This window comes from Hydra vulgaris, chromosome 08 (assembly GCF_038396675.1).
Source record: "Hydra vulgaris chromosome 08, alternate assembly HydraT2T_AEP".
NCBI classification, from domain to species: Eukaryota; Metazoa; Cnidaria; class Hydrozoa; order Anthoathecata; family Hydridae; genus Hydra; species Hydra vulgaris.
Genome location: NC_088927.1, coordinates 13,750,626 through 13,771,832, shown reverse-complemented (window position 1 = coordinate 13,771,832; position 21,207 = coordinate 13,750,626). Strand labels below are relative to the sequence as shown.

General features: G+C 29.8%; 1 protein-coding gene across 4 annotated transcripts in view; it reads right to left on the bottom strand.

The window, feature by feature from the left end:
* Positions 1 to 7,021, bottom strand: part of LOC105845704 (leucine-rich repeat serine/threonine-protein kinase 2) — a 56,056-nt gene extending 49,035 nt beyond the window's left edge. The window contains exons 1-4 of one of the 4 annotated variants that reach the window (XM_065803122.1): positions 6,186 to 7,021; positions 5,210 to 5,858; positions 3,597 to 3,792; positions 1,246 to 1,668 (exon numbers count right to left, since the gene is read on the bottom strand). In XM_065803122.1, coding sequence (XP_065659194.1) covers positions 1,246 to 1,668; positions 3,597 to 3,792; positions 5,210 to 5,858; positions 6,186 to 6,562 — 1,645 coding nt within the window. In that variant the 5' untranslated portion in view covers positions 6,563 to 7,021. Of the gene's footprint in view, positions 1 to 1,245; positions 1,669 to 3,596; positions 3,793 to 4,528; positions 4,910 to 5,209; positions 5,859 to 6,185 lie in introns of those variants that run through there. The other 3 variants (XM_065803121.1, XM_065803123.1, XM_065803124.1) reach the window with 3 other exon arrangements.
* Positions 7,022 to 21,207: the final 14,186 nt, after the last annotated feature.

The window sequence follows — 21,207 nt, the reverse complement described above, 5'->3', positions numbered from 1 at the left end:
GCAACGCATTTTCATAGGCGCAATCGTAATCAAAAGATGAGCTTGGTCTTTGATATTGATTTAAAAGTTATCTTTTCAAAGCGCGACTTTTTAAAACTCTTAATTTTGCTTTAGCAGCATAAGCTGCTTTTTTATTAGGATCGGCTTTCAATTTTTCTCGATATCTCTAAGATCTAACTCTGGACATTTCTTTCTTTTTATCAACATTACGAGAAACATAATTAGCTTGGTATTCTGCATAACGTTTTTTTTTTACTTCTAATTTTGATTCCATTTCTTAAAAATTTACAACTTTATAAGAAAATGTTAACATAAATCCAAAAGTTTACTAATATTTACTAATAGCCCTTCACAATACTAAAATGCAAAAATTTATTCGAATTTGAAAAATTTGAAAACCCACAATGAAATCTGAACTTTTGGATGATATTTTGACTTCCTTACCGCGTTTTTTTATAAAACGCTAATTATCCCGTCGATGGGTTCAGTGACGCAACAGCTTTTAAACTATAACTATGTGTTAATACAATGCTTTTTGACCAATTTTTTTTAGTAATGATTAAAAGTTTACATTAAAATATATAATTTCTAAAAAAACCTCGCCATAAAGCATAATTTCATTGCTATAATTAAACTTTTTTAGCTTTTAGTTCAGTGACGCAACGTAATTTTTGCAGATGTGTATGTGACAAAAAAACACTTGAATTATTTTTAAAGAGTAAAAGTTTTTTTACTCAAGACATATATGTAATCTCAAAGATTCTTTCTAAACAAAAATATGGATATGTTTTGTTTAAAATATTGCAATAACTCGCCCTCAAATTTTACTCACTTTTTCGAATAATAAAAAGAACAAACAGTTGCTAAAATTCATCAAATTTATCTACTCGGTTCAAACATTTTCTACTCAAAATTTATTTTAACAATAATTTTAAGGTGTTTAAACTATAATTAAAGAAATAAAACCTTTTGAAAAAAAAAATTTTAAACACGAAATTTATCTCTTCCATCGTGGAAATAGCCATATATATATATATATATATATATATATATATATATATATATATATATATATATATATATATATATATATATATATATATATATATATATATATTACATAGTATTGAATGCTAAATTTTAACTTTTAATTTTAAAATATAATTAATTAAGAATCAAAAATTTAAAATTGTACATTAAGAAGTCAATCAAATTAAACTAAAAAAACAAATTTTTAAAATAAACCTTTATTGTAGTCCGGAAACTTTGGATTTAAAGAAACAAATGATACTTTTATTCTGCTGGAAAAATATTTATCTTTGGCTCTCATATTTTTAATAGAGGGAACTTTTTCAAAAATGTCTTCAATTTCATTTATCATTTTTTTACGAGCATTATTAATGTTTTCATTGATAAGGTCCAGTTTTGTAACAACGATAATGACATAAAATACTTTAACACGTGCTATTAAGTTCTCAAACCATGGTTTAAGAAGTTGCAAGCCCTTGCTCTTTTTAGTTGCATCCCAAACTAATAAGTATAAAGAACAAGAAGATAAAAAGCATTGATGGGTTGCAAAATATTCTTCTTGTCCTGCAAAATCCCATACTCGAAAAATAAAAGTTTTTTTGAGACCAAACCCAATAGAGACATCTTGAATATCAATACCTATAATAAACAAATATTTTTGATTTACAGTCAATTTTTTTTTCAGCACAGTGACTTTGTTTACTAAAGTTTGTATTTTGAAGTTACAACGAAAAAGATATAAAATAAGAAATAGAAAAATATGAGAAATAGAAAAAGAGGTATAGCAATGAATAAATATTAAAAAAAATATGTAGTATCCTTAACTATAGTGCCCTCTCCTACTAAATCCTGGCCCCTGTGAACCTTAAAACAAATTTATTACAAATAGATAAACAGAGAATTAATTGGAAAAATCTAACTAAAAACATTTTAACTTTGAAATTAAAAAAATTAGTTATAAATTAAAAAAAAGTTATAAAATCAAAAAAAACTTGGCTATGATTAAAACTGTATTAACATAATAATTAAAGAATAAATACATTATATACAGCCACAGTTAAAAGTTTGGAAGATATTAAAATTTGCGAAAAATTTAAAAGATTTCTTTAAAAATTTTAAAAGACATCTTTAAAGAGTTTAATATATATAATTAAATAAAAACTTCTACTATGGATGTAAATCTTTATTTTTATTTTTTTTTTTAATTAATTTTTATACAATATTTCAAGGGAGTGTAGATAACCTCATTATCAAGTATAATTTATATAATAAACTGTTAAAAACAAAACAAAAACAAATCAATGCAATAGTTTCTTTTGATTCAAATATTAAAACATAGGTTTCCAAAAGGAAGTCGTGACATAACCTACATTTTCCTGATTTAGACTGCCGTCTGAAGGTGCACATTTATGATGTTGTATTTCAAGTGACTCCCTCACTTTTTTGTTAAAATTATTGGCCTCTACTTTTAAAGCATTTTTATTGTTCCATGTAAAATTACCATGACAACTTTTTTGAACGTTCCGGTATTAATGAATAATGCCATTTTCCTTCATATATATTTTTTTAACGTGGTAAATGCGAGATGAGATTTTTTATTTTGTTTCACAAATATAACATTTTTTGAAGGAGCATTCAAGTTTTTACACATCTGGGTAAGAATTTATAGGAAGAGGAGGTTTATTTTTTGTGGTAAGTAAATGTTGTAAATTTTTTGGTGATTAAAAGACTAGTGTGTAACCTGCTTTTTTAAAAACCTTTTGTAACTTTGGGCTAATTCCTTAATATACAAATTTAATTTGTTCATAGGGCATAAATTTAATGTCCTATGAACAAATCCTTTTAAAACTCCCTTTATAATTTTTGGATCATGACATGAGTTAGGTTTGATTTCAACGTTTATTATTGTTAATAATAGTTGTGTCAAGAAAGTTTAGCATGTTATTTTCATTTTCAATTTCCATAGTGTACTGAATAATTTTATGTTGGTTATTAAGTAATTTTAAAAAGTTTTTTGCATCTTCAGTAGAATTAAAACGAGAATGAGAGTCATTGACATATCTTTTAAAAGACTTTACATGAACATTATTGTATTATATTTAGTTTCATCAAAATCTGAGATGGTTCATGATAGAGTGTTATACAGGTTGAAAAATTTCGTGTTATATAATCCCATGCAGTATTTTTTAAATATTTAAAACAATATATATAAACAAAAGTTGTTATTTATAAATATGTTATTTATGTAATTTACTTGTTCAAATTATATTGCACATGTCATTTCAACATTCTATATTTGTTACTTTTAAATGTGAAGAGTTGTGTCAGAAATGTTAATAGCAATCTCATAACTACTTGTATGCAACTCAAAAAAAAATATCATCCTTAATAAAGATGGTTTTAGGAATTCGCAAATTTAAAAAACTCAAACTGCTGATATTTTTTAAGGGATTCACCAGAATACTTTTTATAATATATTTAAATCTTAGACATCTTATACAGAAATTAACACATTTGTTCTATAGTTTAGCATATCTAAATAAATTTCACATTTATAAACATAATACCTTCTGTTCGTTGATTTTCATTATAACTTGTATTATCTTGGAGCCTTTTAAGAAGAGTTGTTTTCCCTTGCTCTGCAAACCCGATAATCATTAATTTCATTGTGTAATATGGCCCTGCAGATCTCATTAATGCTTTTAAGTAACACATTATTTCTTGTGTACTGTTTAAATTCTTTATAGCCGAGGGACTATCAATCTAAAGAATTAAATATAATTTTTATTTTGACATTTTTTTTGTCAAAAAAAATACTGCACAAAAATAAAGAAATATTATTTTATTGTAATTTGAAAAATTTGAAGCAACTCAGTTAAAAGCAAAATTAAGAGGAAAATAAGGGAAATATATTCCAGACTTTTTCAGGATATTTTACCAAAACATATGGATGATGAGTGAAAAAGTTTAAGAAACAAATATTTTACAAAAATATACACCTAAACTTGTATGTATAGAAAACATTTTAGATATCCGGTAAAACTAAAAGTTGAGAAAAATATCAGGAATTCCGGATAATTCTGGAATTCCAGATATTTTTTTCAACATTTAGTTTTTCTGGATATCCAAAACGTTTTCCATACATACAAGTTTAGGTGTATATTTTTGTGATAGATTTGTAATATATTTTTGTAATATATTTGAAAAAGTTAATCCCTGTATTTTGGATATGTGGTTCAGTAGAAAGTTGTAACAGCTGTTGCAATTTGTTAGGAGTTAGTGTAGTTTTTGTTGTTATTAGAGTTTTCATATTTAGCCTCTAGATGTTTTTTGAATTTTAGTTGTATTTAAATTACTAAGTTTATGAAATCCATTTAAAAATTTGAATTTCAAATTGAGTTGACTCTTACTCTTATTTCAAGAGCTGATAACTTGAATCTTGTACTGTAATCATTGCATCTGAGAGATAGCAAAATAATTTTTTTTAATGTTAACTCACCTCTCCAAGGCTGAGAAGGCCACTAAAGTCAAGGAGGATGCTTTAGTTGTTGTTACAACCCTGTCTCAACTTCATATCTCCAAAACACGAACCTTGACAAACAAGGCTCCTGCAGGGAGAAACAAGTTGACGCAGAAACAAGCTGCATGATTAAAAGGTCATTTGAGCAGGGATGTGGAGTCCTATAAAGAACATTTTTCTTATTGCAGATCATAATCACTCAAGATTTTTGACAAGTAAAAAAAAAAATTTAGAGCTGTAGTCTTTTTAGGATGCAGATTTTGAGACAACTTAAAATGATTAAAATGTCTTAAAACTGCAGGAAATCGTTTAACAATTAAACAACATTTTTTTAAATTTATATTGAAAACTTTAAATGAGTTTTTCTATAGACTTTAATTTAGCATTTACAACAAAAAGCAAAATAAAAACTTAACTGATCAATCAGTTCATATTAGAACCATATCAGCATATTGAAAAATAAAATAATATATAATATAATAGAGGCAAAACTGTGATTAAAAAAATCATTATTCCATACCATGAATATACACTGATTTAGAACTTAAAATAAGTGTAAAACTAACCTTATAATTTTTGCCAAAATTTACCATTTTTATCATTATAGGGAAATTGCACAGCATATTTTGCAGATCATAAAAACATTAAATAAACATTTACCTTTAATCCTGTAATATTAAGATTGGTAAGTTTAGACAACTTTCCCATTTGCAAAGGTAAAACATGGATGTTAACATTACCACTAATATGCAATGTTTCTAGATGCATCAGGTTACATATACCTGGAGGTATACAATCGAATTTATTATTCGAAATATAGAGATTTTTTATTGGAACTTGATCAGCATTTGATGGAAAACTCTTCAATAAATTATTTTCAAGAGATAATGTTGTAAGGTATGGTGACCATTCCATAACATTAGGGAGACAAACCAACTTATTTGATGATAAATTTAAATTACGTAACTTTGGAAGCTTAAACAGTTCTGTGGGAACATTTTTTAAGTTATTTGAACTAAGATTCAACTTTTCAACATTTCCAAGATATATGGTAATATTAGTTGGTACTATACTTTCAATGCAGTTAAAAGAAAGTATTACATTTTTATACATTTCTTTCATGCATTCTTTTTGCCAACCTTCATAAAAACAAGGTAATGAAAGTTCTCTCCAATTAGCCACAAGTTTTTTTTTGTCACAAAAAATGTTAGATAATATAACTTTAACACCATCATAATTTTTCACAGAAGATCTACACCCAATCCTTACTGGGTACACAAAATAATCTTTGATTTCAACCACAAAAGATCTTAAAAAAAACAAAACATTTCTACATTTTTTTTAAAGTTAATTGCAACATAATATATTAGTAAAAGTTATATTACTTAGTAAAATGTTTGTATGGATGCACAGTCATAATCATTAAGATTGTGACGACCTTATGCTTAACTGTATAAGCATGGGAAGGAAAAAATACTATAACATCTCAATATTATGGAAAAAATGTCAAAATTAAGATGAGTTTTAAAAACACTAAAGAAGTATAAGCAAACCATGAATGCAAGAAATGAGGACCATGAGACTTAGCATGCCTGTTCATTTTTTGGTTTAAAAATTGAAATCATTTAAGAATTACCTTAACCGATACAATAAATCAGTTGAAATTTGTATATCGCATTTTAAATACTGATTTTTATCCAACTCAGTGATTTCCAAATATTTCTTCTTACAAATTAATTTTATTACACCATTGTAGTGTTTTTCAACAGCATAACATAAGAGCAATAAAAGAGTACTTTTAAAACTGCACTGTATTTGAAGTGCATAATTTAAAATTTCCTCAACATCACAAGGTTTGTTAAGCATTAACTGACCTATGGCATCACAATCGTTTTTTAAAATTGCAACTTTTAAACACTTTTCAAAATGGTCCAAAGTATCTTCTTCTTGTTTTAAAGACTTATAATGACTAATTAAAGCTTCATTTCCATATAGCTTTAGACTATTTAACATGTCTATTGAAAAAAGAATTTTAATTTAATTTTAATATATATTATCATTATCAAATAACCTTTTAAAAATAATACAAACACATTTTAAAATACTAATGTTATATTAAATTTTTATTTTTCTATTTCCAAAAGTTTTATTTTTTTATAAATAAAATTTGCTTGGGCAACAGAAAGCAGTATCAAAAGCGAGAAATTGTCCCTCCATTATTGGAGCGGAGGAGCTAGGGATCAATGGAAGAAATTCATAGATGTGTTGTGCAGCATCAATCCAGCTCACTGCACCAAAATTTTTAGATAGTGGCATACACTCGTCTTACCAGCTCCACTGATATAGATTCAGAGCTCCAGCGAATCAATTCTGAGACACCTAAATAGATTACAATTCTTTGTGGAAATTTGGATATGACTCTTGACTTCTAGGAATTTAGGCAGTGGTGGGATTCGGGCGGTTCGCACCGATTGGGTAGAACCGATTCTTAAAATTTTTTGAGTTCGGCGAACCGGTTACTAACAAGTTAAAATTTAAAGATAACCGACAAACAAAAATTATGCTTTTTTTTAAAATTAATTAATGTACTGAACTATTATTAGTAATGTAACGAAAAGGTCTGATCTGATATTATTGTTATTTGTTACGTAAATGTGGGTAATTTAGATTTTTATTGCACCAATTAAATGATACAGTTGTGTAGTGTTTACATCATTTATGGGTTACTTTATGATAATGCATTACCATAAATGAAATTTTTTAGTATCTTTAATTTTTAAATTTTTAATTTTAAATGCGCTAAAATCTGATGTTTTTCTCGAAAAAAAAGTTTCATAACATTTTTAAAATGTTTAATAAATTTAAATGGAGACACAACGTATATATATCAACGGAGTTTAAGTTACACCGTGACGTCACGGTGTGACCAGTACAAAATCTTTGAATATTAAGACAATAACATCATCAAAAAGACAGTTGAAACAAAAGAAACCAATTTATTCGGATTTTTATAAGATTGGTATAACAATAACGTTTAACAAAACAGTTTATTTACAATAATTTCAAAAAAAAGTGTTGCAAAATTCAACTACGTTTTTTTATTAAATTTTATCTAGTTATCTAATTATGATGCACTTGAATAAGGTTTCATTGTTAAACCAACATGTTTTTGCATAACATTTTTATAAAAATTATTCTTTAAAAAATTTAATTTAAAAAAATGTCACGTCGTGTCGTCACAACGTGACATAAACTTAAGACACATAACACAAAAACTAAAAATATTTAAATTTAAATATCTATTGATATTTATTGCCCTATTTTAGTTACAAGTAATTTATAAATATTTATTTAAAATAAATAAATATTCTTACGCTAGAATGAAAAATGTTACTACTAGTGTCACGGCGTGACATGTCACAGCGTGACAAACTTAAAGAAGACCAAATAGAAACAGTTGAGTTTAGTTCTGACGGAGTGAGTGTCATGCTGGGAAGAAAATCAGGGGTAAGTACCCAAATCACAGAACAATTTCCCAATGTAATAAGATGGCACTGTTTAAATCATCGCCTTCAGCTTGTGCTAGACGATTGTATCAATGAAATAAAACAGATAAATCATTTATTCTTTATGATCTTTATTGATAAAAATATACGTCATTTTTTAACAAAAAATTTTTAACAAAAATCACATTGAACTTTCGAATATATCTGAGCAACTTGAGATTGGTATTATAAAAATTGGTCGAGTTCTGGGGCCAAGATGGGTTGCATGCAGCTTAAGATAATTTTTTTACTTCAAAAAAGCAATACACTATTACAAATATTATAAAAACCATCGCAGTAAGTTCCACAGAAGCAGAGAGAGGATTTTCAAAAATGAATACCATTTGTACCAACAAAAGAAGTTGCTTGACTGTGTCAGATATTTCCAATATATTGACAATTAGTCTAACTGGTCTACCTCTGAAGGACTGGAATTACGTTTCCGTTGTGAAGAAATGGTTGCGAATGAATCACTCTGCTGATGATCCTCGTGTAAAGACAATTAAAACTAAAGATGATGAATATCTACAGACGATGTGGCATTATTTAAAATAATTTTCTTCGTATGTTATTTTTATTTATATAATTCGTTCATTTTTGTAATAATTTTTCATTTTGTGTTATTTACTACTATATTATAAATATTTATATAATTCGTTTATTCTTGTTAATGTGCAATGTTCAATAGACAATTATTATTAAATTTCTCTTGATGGAAAATGACTTTTTTTCACTTGAATAAAACTGTCCCAGATTCTGTCTTTGGTCTTTGATTTTTTTAGTCATCATACCGAACCGTTTCTTAAATTTTTGAATCCCACCATTGAATTTAGCTTTTCTAGGTAACTACTTATAAAGTTCTCTTGATATGAATTTTAATTATTAATACAATTATGGTAATACTTAATTTTAATTATTATATACAACTATGTTTGCAGGTGAAACAACACGTGTGATTGGGAAAGAAAATGGATAATTTCTTGCCGGTACGGAGCTTATTAGTACCTCTCTTTGTCGTCTCAAAATGGGTTCATCAGAGAATGTGTTGGTGTTATCCGAAGGGCAGCTGTCAAAAAAAGTTAAGATGGTATCTACTTTATCATCATAACTGATGGTACCCCGATACATCTCACACTGAGCAGATAACCTTAGTTATTCATTTTCTTTTCTATGAACGAGAAACTAATTGCTGGCCAATCAAAGAAGAAAAAATTCTTGCGTGTGGGAGCTTTCAATGAGGGGGGGGGGGGTCAATGTAGTAAAGATTCACACTGTGATTGAAAGGCTAGGTTTGGATATTTGAAACTGTTACGGTCAGGGATAGATAATAGGTCCAATATGTTTGGTGCTTTTAAGGAAGCTCAAACTTTAATATGGTAAAATTATTCGAAAGGTCTGTACGTTCCCTGTAGCACTCACCGTCTGAATATGGCTGGTGTACACTCAGATGAATAAGCCATTGAGATCAAAGTATTCTTTGGAAACTTCAAACTTTTGTACGTATTTTTTAGTAAAAGTTCTACCCAATGGAAGGTTCTCACTGAAGCGACTGGAGTTTTACCGTATAGATTTTCTATGAGAAGATAGAGCTCTCGTACCGACGCGATCAAAATACTTGCGAAGTGCCCGGTAGAAATGTTGGCAGCCCTTAAATACGCCATGGAAAACCTGGATCTGACCAGGGAGCACCTCAGCCAAGCAACAGCTTTAAAAATGGTTATCATCTTTTGCATTTGTATTGCTTAATACAATTTGGTACAAAACCATTACTGTTGTTAACGACATAAGTCAATTTCTACAATCTGAAGCCATTACCATTGATGGCGTGCTACGCTTGATTGGACAGCTGCTGAAAAATTATAAACGGATTTCGGGGCTCTTGGTTTCAAATTTTTAAGAGGCTGTAGCTGTAGCTAAGCCACTGGAATTTAAAACTGAACTCGCTACTAAAAGAAAGCGTAAACTGATTTGCTTTCACAATGAGTCATCAAACACAGCTCATTTTCACAAACGCCAAACAAAAGAAATCGAAGTCAACGTTTTTAATGTTGCTTTAAGTAGTCTAATCCAGCAGACTGATTCAATATTTGAGGCAAGCAGAATTGTTGACAATATGTTTTCATTCATCTGGTTGGATAATGATAATCTTTCCGTTGCGAACTTGCATGGTTTTATCAAAGAGAAGTGAACAAAGAGAATCTTATTGAAGAAGTTCACTGTTTTAACAATGCCCGCAAAACTATTTTCAAGCAAGAAAATCTACTGCAGCTAATCAATCAAATCCTCGAGAAGAAACTTGAATGTCTTTCTTCGTACGTATGTATCATGCTCCTGATTTTCGACACTTTTCCTGTGTCAGTTGCTAAGAGTGAACAATTTTTAAGCTAACTAAAGATTGTAAAAAACTCTCTCAGTTCGACCATGGGCCAGGATCGTGTTACTGATCTATTGATTATTTTGATTAAAGAAGATTTATTTAAAAATTCATTTTTAAGCTCCTTATTTACCTTTCTCTAAAAATTCTCATGAATTATATACCTGGATTAAAATTGGTTGACCAATAAAAAACAACGTGTCAAAATAGATTATACACTGTTCCCATAAAGAAATGTATTCAGCGGAGTACTTCAGGGTTCGGTTTTAGGACCGCCTCTTTTTGTGCTCTTCATTAAAGATTTGCCGAATTTAATTTTGAGTCATATAAGTATGTATACAGATGACAACAAGCTCATAGGTGTTATCAAGTCTGATAAAGATGCACTATATCTTCAAAAAGAGCCTTAAAAACGGCTTATGCCATTTAACATAAAAAATGCACTGTTATGCATAGAGGAAAAAAAAAACAAATATGCCAAATCATTTCTATTTAATGGAGTCATAAATGGTCATCGTAAACAACTCGTAACTACAGCAAAAGAGTTTGATTTGAGGGTTATCATATCTAATACCCTTGAAGTGAAGTTGCAAGCTGAACACGCTACTGCAGCTGAAAATAGAGTGCCAGGGAAATTTAAAAAAGGATTTAGAAGTCGTGGTTTATTTGATGTTTCCTGTATATTACTTGTATTTGAGCATTGTTAGAATTTGCCGTGCTAGCGTGGTCTCCCTATTGCACAGGACATGTAAATACAAGTTAAAAAATTCAACACCGAAATACAATTTAGATTAAGCCAATAAATCACCCGTACGAGGAACGTTTAACACATATCATATTGACTACCCTTTAAATTCACAATATGCGTATTGACCTTATAAACAAAATAATTAATGGAATTGGTTCAATCAAATTTGTGGCGCCATAAATTACACTAGCTTATTGAGGATATAAGTATAGTTTAAGAACAAGGAGCCAAACTTTTGAATTAGCCGCTGAAAAAATATTAAAACAGGATGAAAGACGTGATTTCTTCACTAATTAAGTAGTTTAAAACTGGAATTCCTTATTAACTATCACAGTAAACGCACTATGGCTCTAAGGTTTAAATGTAGACTTGGATAGCACAATTTATTTACGCAAATTGACTGGCGCAGCTATAATTGCAAATGTTTTTAGAAAAGAAGGATTTGCCTCTCCGTCAATAATTAGGATATGCATTTTAAACAAATTCTTTACAACGAACTGTTTTTATTGTGCGCGATTTCTTTAAATTTGTAAGTAACAATTATTGATAACTGAATAAATATACGAATACAAATTATTATTATTTTTTGTTATTAATAATAATATTTTATACTTATAACAATATATTTTTTTATCGTAGTTAATAAGGTATTCTCAGATGTCCTTACGGTCTTATCACAGAGCACCACGGAAGAGCATTTAACTTGGAAGTTCACATTTTCTTCCTTACCAATGTCGTTTATAGGGCAAGAGCCGGCGTCGAACCAGAGTCAGAACTCTAACCATTACACCTCGGCTGCGTAATAATAATAATTATTATCAATTAAAAAAGTATTTATAATAATAATAAAATTTATAATAAATATTTTAAGATTTCCTAAAATTCTCATCAAACGAGAGCGCTAAAATAAATTTAAGTTAGGCCGCTTAACAGCATGAATAACTCATTTTTTTACTGAAAACTGGAATTTTTAGTGAAAATCAGTAAAAGCGCAAACTTGATGTAAAATTTATACTAATAGGCGCAACGCAGTGGTCAAAAATGAGTTTATTGTGTTTGGAGAGGTCCACAAAACACAAAGTGGTGTTACAATTGTTGTTTGAAAAGGCAGCCAACACAATACAAATAAAGTTTTAGTCACGTTTTGACCAAATATTCAAGTTTTTGTGAGTCGGCGCGATTTCATTGTATTTTAATTCAGACTAACCAAATTTGTATTACTTGGCCTAACAGAGATTCAGTTAGTGTTGTGTTTGATTATGAGTGGAGCTATTGCTTGTAAAACCTTGTTGCTCAACAACTAATATTGTGATGTTGTTGAGTGTATAAAACTGAGAATACAATATAAACAATTCCCGTTTAGTTATAGGTTTGCTATAACTAAACAGAAGCAAAAGATAAGTTTCAAACAAGTAGCCGATATTGTGTAAAACTTCGATATTTTCACCTAGAATCAAGGTATTCAAAAAACAATAACTTAACGTAGATCATGATTACTTCTTAGTTCAGAGGCGGATCTGAACCCCGTCAAGTGCTGCAAGTGACGGGTAAAAAAAGAAATATAATTATTGACATTAGGAGATTGAGATTACATTTTTTGAGATTGTAAACCCTGAGAAAACGCTCCTTAACTAGCCATTATTTATAAAAACCATAGTAGACAAAATTCCGTTGGTGCGTTAAATAAGTAGATCGTTAAATAAGTAGGCAGTCAGTTCGGCGCAAGCGTTAGGCATGCGCAGATACGGCATAAAGCAACCGTTAGGTAAGTTAAATCTATATTTAAATACTAGTCTAGTCAAAATAAGTCTAAAAAAGGACAAACCTGGACAAAATTTGGGTATAAATGAATTTGGTATCATTCAAAGCGTAATTTTATCTACTTTAATATATCAAAAATCCACCAAAGTTCATTTTGGGCAAAAATAGTTATAAATATTATTGCTGTCCTCACTTTGTAAATTTTTTCTTTAAAATAAACTAAATCTATATGACTTGCTTTCAATAAGTTGTGATAATTCAACAAAAAATGACGCGATTCATATAATATTTTATAAAAGTATAGTTTAAAGTTTACAAATTATAAAAATGTAAAAATACCAGCATAGCATGCTCAAAATGCACTAATTTTTCTTTTCAAATAATATGTTTTGTGAACTTAGTAAACTGTAGAGCATATGCTGATGTTGTTAAATATTATTTTTAAAATTCATGTTTTAATTTTAGATAAATTATTAAATATATCTTAAAATAAGATATACAATGTTGAATACATTAAAAGAAATTTGTTTGCTTTGAAAAGATAGTGACCTGGTTAATCAAACGGTTAATGTTGGAAGGAAAGGTATTAATACCTTAATTCATTATTCACAATTACGCAACGATAAAAACCTTGATGAAGAACTTCAGGAAAGGGACACGGTTGCTGTCCATGTGGCATGCAGGCGTGATTTTACAAATCCAAAAAGAAAACTTTTGAAATGTCAAATGGAAAGCCCTAATATTAAAAATTGCGTTTAGTAAGACATTTTCGTATTTACTCAATCTTGTGTTTGTGTCACTGATCCATACAATTAAATATATTTATATATGAAGGAGTTACATAGTTCAATTATGTTCTTTTAGCTGTTTTTTATAAATTCATTGTGCGGTCCTTAACATCCTACTTTCTTAAAAAAAGCAAAACACTAGCTTAACATTTGTATAAATTTGTAAACAAATTTATTTATAACTTAGACCAACATATTCAACTGCTTCATTTGTGGCAACCTAGCATTACCCGATTCTAAATATCGTGATCGTAAAACCGTAATACAGGTGCGTACAATAAAATTCAAACAAAGTATGCTTAAGGTTTGTGAAGACAGAAAAGATATATGGACAGTTGAAGTAAAATCTCGTTTAAATTGCTGTTGTGATCTGGTTGCAAGTGATGCTATAAACCACTATAAATGTTATAAGCTATTTTCAATCAGCAGGGTTTCCACCAACAGGTTTTAATTCCAATATATTTGAATTAATTTATCTTTATATGTTATAGCAATATATCAAAAATGTTGTTAAATGCAATTAATAAGTACAAATTGCAAATGATAAAGTGATTTGTAGTATTTCCATAATAACATAACATATTGACCGATTCAGAGAATTACCTATCTAAATACGATGTTGAGCATCGTGAAAAAAGTTTAAGCCCATTACTTCGCCTCTTCATGAAACAAATCACATCTGACAAACTAAAACAATCTTCCATTGGTCAAACTATAACAAAAGCTATTCGATCGCGGTTTTACGTACCGCCTTTGCTTTTTGATTTAGGAATAGAACTAGATCACACGTTTGCATGAATACGGTTGACAAATGAGCTATTTAAACTAGGCTTTTGCATAAGTCCATCAGAAATAACACGCTTTAAACACTCTGTTATGGCTAACAACGATAACATTGATTATTTACTCTGTGGGTGGCAGACAATGTTAATCATAATATCTGCATATTAGATGGTAAAGACACTTTTCATGGGATGGGAATCATCGCTGCTGGAATGATGAACTCTAAAATTTTGGATAATCTTCATCGAATTAAAAGAATAAGATATGTTTTAAAGGCAGCAGAAATGAATTCTAAAATAAATATTCCGATTTTGTGGTATAACGTTTCTGACACAGCAGCATTGACAAAGATATTGTTCAAGCCCATTGTTGAGCTTCAGTCACCACAGACTTTTTCACTGTCTCTCGGTATTGATCTTTTCTTGCAAAGTTAGTTCACTTCAACGGCTGGTGAGAACCAGGCACAATGGAGTGGATTTATACAACTTCATCATAATGGTAAATGTCATCTGGGAAAAAGTGAGATATTCATAGCGCCTATCATTAACTTAAACCCATCTGATGAAAACTGCATTTATTCTGCACAAGTTTTTATACAAAACCAAGCAAAATTAATCAATTTACCTACTTCAAGTGTAACTTTAGATCAGCCTTTATGGTTAAAAGCTTACAAAATTGCAAAGTCTAAGCAATTGGATATAGTTATTCAATTGGGAAGATTCCACATCTTAATGAGCTTCCAAGGAAGTATTGGTATGGTCATGGAGGGATCAGAGCTGAATAGATTACTCGAACTTATTTATGCAAGCAACTCTGTCACGCATATAATGACTGGTAAAGCAGTAGCTAGAGCACTAAGAGCTCACTTCTTAGTTGAGTCTGCCTTAATGAGTCTACTCTTTAAACAAAGCCCCAAAGATGAAGCTGATAGTTCTCTAGAAAATATGTATTAAGATCTGGTCCAAGAAAACATGGATTTGGGAAAGATAGACAATAGCAGTGTAGTTATAAGATTCTTAAATCTTATTTAAAATTTAAAAATAAAGCTTTCCCGTTCATCCAGAAAAGCAAAACTATGGTTGCAATATCTTGAACACATTAGCATTATCAAAATGTTTATCAGAGCAGAGAGAACTGGGAACTGGCACGAACATCTGGAAGCCATCAGGCTTATGCTTAATTTATTTGCCGCAACAGGGCATATAAACTATGCCAAAAGTGCTCGGTTATATCTACAATCCATGCACTCACTTAATTCAGAATATCCTTGGCCCTATGAGCGGTACTCTAAATCAGGTTACCATTGTATTTGACGCACAGATCGATACTGGGCTGGTCTTTGGCCTAATTTAGTAATTGAACAGTGCATTATGAGATCAATAAAAAGCAGTGGAGGCTAAACCAGAAGAAGGGGTATGTCAGAGACTACAAGGAATCTTTGGGTCAGTACTTTGCACGAATGCGGAGCAATCCATGATTCCTTGTCAGCATTGACAAAGCATCGTTTTGAGAGCAATCAGCAACATTGTGAATCTAGCGAGTCTCGGCTAAAAAGAAATAATAAAGATTTTAAAGCATTAAAGGAGCAGCTCAAGCTATTTAAACCTTTTGAATTTCAAGACTCGGGGTTTCAATGTATATTTACTGGCTTATGAGCTGATAAAGATGATGAAATCAATTGTGATCAAGGAGAAAATGTGAGTTTAGAGATTCAAAACAGTCTTAATAATATTGCAGTCAATCAAGCAGTTATCAAGCGTTCAAAGCAGGTCAAAACACTTGCCAAGCTGATGCCATCTGTTAAAGTTAATGGCGATGCAGTCCACGTAGATCCTAATGTATTGTTCCTAAGACTAATCATGCAAATTGAGAGGGTTGAAGATTTGACTGACTGCTTCGAAAATGAATTAACACCGGAGTCTAGATCTCTCTTCAAAGATGGATTATTGAGGAAACCAAACAAAGCAGAGCTTGGTAGAGAATTAAGGATTCAACAATTTTAACAGAGAATAATGACACAACCTATATTCTTGACGGCGGAGAAAGTTTATCAACATTGTGCTCCAACCAAAAGAACCGCAAACAATCTGAATTTCTGTCAAACAGCAACAACAAAACTGCTTTAATCAAAGCATTGGGAATAAAGCTATGATAAATCATATAGAAGTGGAATGCGAAGGAGACGCTGACAGAACCATTGCTACAAAAGGAATTGAGCTTGTACAAAATGGAAAATGTGAGACTATCATAGCTGATGATACAGACATTCTTGCGATGTTGGTTCACATGTGGAATCAAATTGTGTGTGAGATTTTTTTCCGCCGCAAAACTAAAAAAAGTATGAAAAATACATTATGTTTATTATATCACGTGAAAAATGTTTGTTGTTTATCCATGCATAGAGTGGATGTGATACTACCTCTGTGCTTTTTAATCAATGAAAGCTGTACTGAAGTTTATTGAATCGAATAGTGAGTTCACTCAACCTTTATGTACAGTATTCCAAGATCCCTTTGCAAGGTAGCTAATGTTGGAATACAAGTGGTTTTGAGCATGTATGGAATGCAAGACAATGATCATAATGAACGACTACCAACAACCAAAAGCGCAATCAAGTACCATTCGTTTTGAGTATATTTACAAATTCAGCAATGGTTGGGAGTCAATATGGATAAAACAAAGTGGGGATAGAGAAGGAAAAATGACGTTTTAGTACCTATAAAGACAGACAGGGTACGCATTCTGGAGCAGCATAATAAACCACAAATGCCAATTTTACTTTCAAAACGAATTTCTTGATAAATTTTTCATTTTTCAATAAACAGTCTAAGTTTAAACCAGCTCCGCAAAATTTCTTAAAGACTAAGCAACTTGATAATAAGTTATTACAACTTATTGACAGAAGACACAACGGGTTTTTTTGTGTTTTTAATAAACTTGAATAAAAGTGAGGTAAAATAATCATAACTTTTTTTGCCCTAAATGGATTTTGGTGGATTTTGGATATGTTAAAGAAGTTAAAATTACCCTTCGAATGATACCAAATTTATCTTTATCCAAATTTTATCCAGGTCGGACCCTAATTTGACTAGACTATAAGTAGTCTTGTTTCCGTTAGGTATAAACTCAGAAAAAAAAAAATAATAATCATATTTTTAACTTTTTTTATATTATATAATTCAAATGCCAGTCTATAATTACTCTGTTGAAGATGTTTAGCAGTATGCCTCTGATGGAATAATAAATTACTATAATAAAAAAAATGTCAACTTTGTGGTATGTGTATATATAACCCACTATTTAAGTTAAAAATTTACGTAATTTATTATCAAGAATTTATTATTATTGTATATTTTAAATTTGCTGTATGTTTCTGAAGTTAATTTTTGGTACTCTTTTAAAAGCTCTAAAATTTTAGATTATTTGATAATGTCTGCTTATTTTCCTCCAACCAATTAACGAGAAAAAGGTTCAGAGTTTAAACTGGTAATGGTAAAGCTTTGAAAAAAGCTATTTGTTAATGATAGTATCATTGTAAAAAGGGGCTACTGAAGTTCAAATTTTTCTAAAGTTTTCAATATAGTCTAAAGACAAGGCCTCAGATATTTTAAGAGACTCATCTGGCTGGCTTGATGACACCTTGATTGATATAGCACAAAGTTTGTTTTTATATCATTTTTCTAAAATATTTGGGTTTCCAAGTTTAAAATATGTGGGTTTTGTGCATTTTTAGTTGTTTTAATTAGGTGGTTATTCAGAAAGTTATAGTTTTATGCAAATGATTAATGTTAGAAAATCATATTGGGTGTTTCTAAGTTATGTGTCCTGATGTTGTTTCACATTGGAAGTGTGTTGAGTTTTATGATTCACTCTTTAATAGTTTAGGTAAAGGTGATGCGCCATTGTTAGTGCATAGAGTTGCACATGAAAATGATTGTGATTTTTTCTTAAAAAGAAATGCAACAGCTTTGTGTAGCGGTATCAACCTAAGTTTAATTATATAAAAAGATGATGACATGAGGCAACATTAACTGAAATGTATTGAGAACGGTAAAGATGTTTCCTTTTGTTACTGTGTTATACTGTCATAAAAGGTGTGCCTTTAGTACTATCATTGTGGTGAAAGTATACTATTATTTCTGCTGTATTTGTTTTTGTTTTTATGACTTATTTGAATATTTAAATTCAATCAATATACGTAAATACATTTTTTATTTTTTATTGTTGGTTTGTTTATGTTTTAGTTAATATTCAAAAAGTTCATTACTTATTTTATTTTTGTAAGTGTCTTATGTCTAAAGTATCTCAACTAGGGTTATTGATATAAGATATAGTTAATAGATACAGCTATTAAAGTCAGTTCTTTATTTACATACATTTGTTGCAGTTGCAGTTAACGATAGCTATAATTACAACTACACCAAAAGTAGTATTTAAAAATATGGCTATTTTTAATTGTCATGAGATATTTGATCAAATTTTTATAAAATATTGTGAAAGTATAGACTATTCTGACATGTTGATACCAACGTTTTAACATTGTTAACATTTATATGATTTAAAAGTTCAAGTCCTTCTGGCATATAATTAGAGTTCATTTTGTAAATCAATTTATTGACATATATTGATCAATGCATTTATTAAGTACTCTTCTGCGCAAAAACAGGTATTTTAATTATTATTTTTTTTATTCATTGCAATTTCATGATACTATTTATATTATACTATACTTCTATACTATATAGGCTTGTAATTCCATGTGGAAAAATCAAATTTCTTCCAAAAATGCCCAAGTTTTAACCAAGTTAAATTTTTTCAAAAGGACTCAAAAACCATGTTATTTTATTTTGCTATTTATATTGTGTAAGGATATTTTGATCTTATTTTCAAAATAAAGTTTTAGCGTAGCATGAAGTCCCAGCCAGCATCTCTACATTGTTTCAACGTTGAAATTTGGTTGAAGCATTGTTTCAACGTTGTTCAACTATGTCACAACATTAAAACAGCGTTACGGCTTAAACGTTGTTTATTTAACATTGTTTCAAGTAGGATTTCTCATTTCCTGTAAAAATCTAACGATGACTGAATTTTTGTAACAAAAAGACCTGCCGCCGAAAAAACTCTTTTTCTGAATTAATTGATGATGATGGGATAGTTAATAGAGCATTATATAATTTTTCTAGATTATTTGTACGCTTTTTCGTAGCATCAAAACATCAATTTCTTTTGTAATATTTTTAACGTCATATAATGCATCTTCTGGACTCTCAATTCGACTTAAGTTGGTAATGGCAGCATCCAATTTTTGATAAAGTGTTAATTCAGATGTTGTCTTCAAATTTGATTTGGCCATAAATGGCGTTTTAGTCCCATCATTACTGCATGCTAGTTCTTCAATTTTAGCGAAATTTCCACCACCTTCCAATATCCTCAACAAATAGCTTCGAAAATAATTTTTTAGCCGTAGTGTGAAGGACTGATTTGAAAGGCAATAATAATACAGAATCTATGTCCGATACTCGTTTATAATTTGATGGATTATTTAAATATTTTAGCAAGACAACCTAATTTTTATTCCGTCTTTCAACAATTCCCTGTTGCGCATACTGCAGCATTTTAACCTAAAAATATCTAATATAAACACTAGTACACCCTCTGCATCAAGTAGGGATGCGTTGCCTCGGCCAAGACTTTCAATTCCCAATTTAATTGGTTGTAACGCCGTTACTACAGTCTGCACCACTAAATATTTATCCTCCAAAATATTGTTAATATTGTTGTGTTTAAAATATATCAATGCTTTTAGTATACATGTTTTTAATCCAATAAATCGCTCCAACATTGCAAGAAGACTATTCCACCTTGTCTTTACATCCAGTATTAACTTGAGTTCTTTATTATATGTAACTTTAAGTATTTTTGTAAAATTTCATTTTTGAGTGGTGATTTACAAAACATTCGTACAATTCTCTGGACCTTTTGAATTGTTTGTGCAATACGTGGCCTAATAATTCGTCAGTGATCTCAATGTCTCGAAAATTTAATAAATCGTTGTTTTGGCTGGACTGTAAATCCACTGAAGTTGTAAAATCAATTTCTTCAGACTCGTCGTCTCTATTATTTTCATCAGAGTTCTGACTGTTTGATGCATTGCACTCACTGTTTGATGCATTACACTTACTGATTTCTGACTGTTTGATGCATTACACTCACTTCCCGATGAATTTGAAATCACTATTTTTTGTAGAGAACATCACAAACTGCTAAATATAGCCCATGTGCATAACAAAGTTGATGTTCCATCCCGCTTAATCTTTCATATTTTTTCATAACTGATGCACCATCAGTTACACTAGAAATTATATGCTTCTTTGTAGATAAATTAAATTCGGATAGTTTATTTTCAACCATATCAATAATGTTTTCAACTGGAAGCAACCCATCTATTCGAATCATCCCCAAGTTCCAAAGCCTAGTTAATGAATGCACATTTAAAATCAAATAGCGACAATTTTTTAAAGTTGTGTATTCGTCCATCGAAATAGAGAATCTTGAGCCACCTTGAATTTGCAAAGTCATTTCCTTAACCACTCCTTGTTTTGCTAGATGGTATTGACTTTTTACTAAATTCATTACATGTGAAGTGTTTTTTGACAATA